Source organism: Mastomys coucha, chromosome X (assembly GCF_008632895.1).
Source record: "Mastomys coucha isolate ucsf_1 chromosome X, UCSF_Mcou_1, whole genome shotgun sequence".
NCBI classification, from domain to species: Eukaryota; Metazoa; Chordata; class Mammalia; order Rodentia; family Muridae; genus Mastomys; species Mastomys coucha.
In genome coordinates this window covers 101,847,058-101,850,527 of record NC_045030.1, presented here as the reverse complement: position 1 = coordinate 101,850,527, position 3,470 = coordinate 101,847,058, and the positions used below count along the sequence as shown (strand labels likewise).

At 40.3% G+C, this 3,470-nt stretch overlaps 1 protein-coding gene across 1 annotated transcript in view; it reads right to left on the bottom strand.

Moving 5' to 3' along the window:
- Nucleotides 1-3,470, bottom strand: part of Taf1 (TATA-box binding protein associated factor 1) — a 61,820-nt gene that overhangs the window by 51,766 nt on the left and 6,584 nt on the right. Inside the window, 3 exon segments of the mRNA XM_031369008.1 lie at nt 71-289; nt 676-894; nt 2,358-2,678. Coding sequence (XP_031224868.1) covers nt 71-289; nt 676-894; nt 2,358-2,678 — 759 coding nt within the window.

The window sequence follows — 3,470 nt, the reverse complement described above, 5'->3', positions numbered from 1 at the left end:
AATCCCAGCTGAGTAGTAAAAATGCCTATGGAGACTAATGATTCCTCTCTCATATACCAGATTTGCTTACCTTCATTATGTTGCATTTTATTTTAAGTTCATGTTCAGTGTTCTTCATTTTGAAGCCATAATCAAACCCACTGCTATCTTCAGGAACACCTAGCATATCATACCACAGCCGAGCAGGTCCATAACGCCATTCTGCCACTCTTGGCTTGGTATCCATTACTTTATCTGTGTCTCCAGTTGACTGAGAAAACTTGGACTCCACAGGAGCCATCATTGTGATCTGTAACAAAGTCAGAGCTATAGAGGTGGGGAGTTCCCTATTCCAAATGACCTAAGGCTACAGAGAATTAACAATTATAAGGTGACTTAGAGGGATCACAAGGATGATTCCTGAAGAGAAATTTTTACCTAGATATAACATGACATGCTCTGTCCATGAGTAATAGCTTTATATTTAGCAATGTATCACCATCAACCCTGCCTTGTCCCACCAAATATTTTTCTATTACAAAAGGAAAAGAGAGACCATTGGATTTAGCTCATTATTAGTCACTGATAATTACAAAGAATTCTTAGTGCTAAGGTGTTAGTTACAACTTCAACATAAGCTAGAGAGCTTTCTACATGTCCCCTTGCAGACTTTAATGTCATGTCTACTTTGCCTACTTCATCATCAGAGAGACACTGCTCTGGAAGTGGAGGTGGAGCATAGTCATAGTTCCACAGAGATTTCTGGCTGACTTCTAATTCTACTGAGTACTCCTCTTCCTGGAGCTGCTCTTCCTGTGTAAGTTCACGGTGCTTCTTTTTCCTCTTTCTCCGAGCACTCCTCCAAACAGATGGGACATTCTTCCCTGGCCCAAAAAGTCGTAAAAAGCGTAACACCTAGAACACAGAACATAGTATTATGTCAGAGATTCAGTGTCTGAAATACTCTCATTCAATTACAGAAGAAAAATGAAGGTGTTCTAAGTTCAGACCACAAAAGTATTATCCCTGAATAGGTCAATTATCTCTTCTTCTTTCTTCTTTTGGTGTGGTACTGAGATTTGAACCTGGGGACTTGCACTCTTATCAATGAGCTGCATTCCCAATCCTTAGTTTTGTTTTATTTTTGTTTTCTGAGACAGGGTCTCACTATGTAGGAGTGATCTGGAACTTTCTATGTACCACAGGCTGGCCTCAAACTCAGAGATGCACTTGCCTCTGCCTGGGATTAAAGGCAAACACCACCATACTTGGCTAGTCTTTAGCTTCTTGAGTCAAGGTCTCACTAAGCTGCCTAGTTGCTCTTGAACTTACTGTGAATCCCAGGAAGCCTTGAACTTGTGATTCCCCCTGCCTTAGCCTCCCTAGTAGCTGGGGTCAAAGGTCTATACTACTAGGTTTGATCCATAAACTCATATATTTAAATGTTGGGTTCACATTTAGTAGAACTTCCTGAGAAGGATCAAGGAGTATGGCCATACTGGAGAAGGTGTGTAACTGGGGGGTGGGCTTTGAGTTTCAAAAGCCCAGGCCAGACAGCTTCATTTTCTGCCTGCAGATCCAGATATAAGTTTTCATTCAGCTACTGCTTAGGTACCATGCCTGCCACTATGTTCTCTGCCATAATGTTCATGGATTGATTAACCCTCTGAAACTGTAAACAAGCATCCAATTAAATGCCTTCCTTTATAAGTTGCATTAGTCATGGTGTCTCTTTATAGCAATGGAACAATAACTAAAATACCTGGTTTACTTTTTATTCTAACAGGAAATTTATTTTACTTAGCCATGTGTTTATGTGTGTTTATGCAGGTGTACATGCCATAATACGTGGGTGGAGGTCAGAGGACAAGTCTCAGGAGTTGGTTCTCACTGACCAATTTGTGGGATCTGCAGAGCAAACTGAGATCCTCAGGCATGCATGCAAGTGCCTCTACCCAGTGAACCATCTCACCAGCCACCAAAAGGACAACTTTGTTGCTGTTACTGTTTGAAGCAGGTCTCTCTACATAGCCTTGGCTGTCCTGGAACTCACTATATAGACCAATCTGGCCTCAAACTCACTGAGACCCACCTGCCTCTACCTTTCAAGTGCTGGGATTAAAGGCATGCACAACCACACTTGGCAAAAGGACAGCATATTTCCTACACACAACTTCAAAAATTGATCTAATACAGCATAAAAAGTTCCTATATAAACAATTATATGCCACTGAATAAGAACACCATTAAGACTCATGACTTACATTCATATCAGTGGTTAAGTGTGATGAATCATAACTATATTTACCATTATAACAACAGAACTTGGAAACTGGAAAAAGTCAGTTTTCATTATGGAAATTATCTGTACAAAGTACCTTTCCAGGTCTAAATTCTGGAAAAAGTTCTGTGACACTTGGCAACAGCTTGGTGGCATCATGCTGCATAATCCCGGCCAATGGTAGAGTCAGCTTTCCATCCTTAGATTCTGACTGTGTTGCTTCCTGAGGTCCCATCTCAGATTCTGAGTCAGAGGAACTACTGAAGTCCACTTTCTCTGAGGCCAAAGAGGAAGGGGCAATGATGGAGGGCAAGATGATGCCTTCTCCATCTTCAGACACTGCAACAAGGAAAAGAAACCCCTTTGGCATGTAACTGTGAACACATTTCCTCAAATTCAGTCGACACCCCCTTCTAAGCTAAAATATGCACGGTTATATAATATGCAGGAGATATAGTCCCAAGCACCCAGGTTACTAGTATGCAGGCCAGAAAACTCATCCAACTTATTATTTCCCACCATCCTGGTACCCTAGGGTTGTGATGAGAGAAAATAAACACTATTACTACATTTCCTACTCTCCATAAACAACCAATACTGTACCCAATATTGTGATTAATAACAAAATTAATACTTCACATTAATCAGGCCCTGTTATGTTCAGTTATGTTCAGTTATGTTATGTTCAGAGATCTATAAGATAGAGAATTGTTAAAGCCCGCAAAATAACACAAAATAAATTCTATACACAAAGTCAAATAACATTTACCCTGCAATCTAAAGAAAATGGCTCAAAGTACCAACTGAAGAAATTTAGGTTAACACAGTCTCAAAATATAAAAGACCAGGGCAAGGCATAGTGACATACAGCTTTGATCCCAGAACTCAGCAAGCAGAGGCAAGCAAATCTCTATGAGTTTAAGGCCAACCCAGTTTATATAGAGTCCCAGGCTAGCCAGGGTTACACAGTGAAGCCTTGCTCCAAAAAAAAAAGACAGATGTTGTTCTTCATCTAACCTATGACAGAATTATTATTGTTACAGGGTTATGAATGGTGAGATAACAACTCAATATGAGTGATGCTCCATTCCAGAAAACTGTTTGATTTTGGAAATAGTTCTTTGTTACATAGGCCTAGCTAACCTCAATCAAGTCATCCTCCTGTCTTCAGAGCACTGGGAATATAGGCATACACTACCATCACCACATT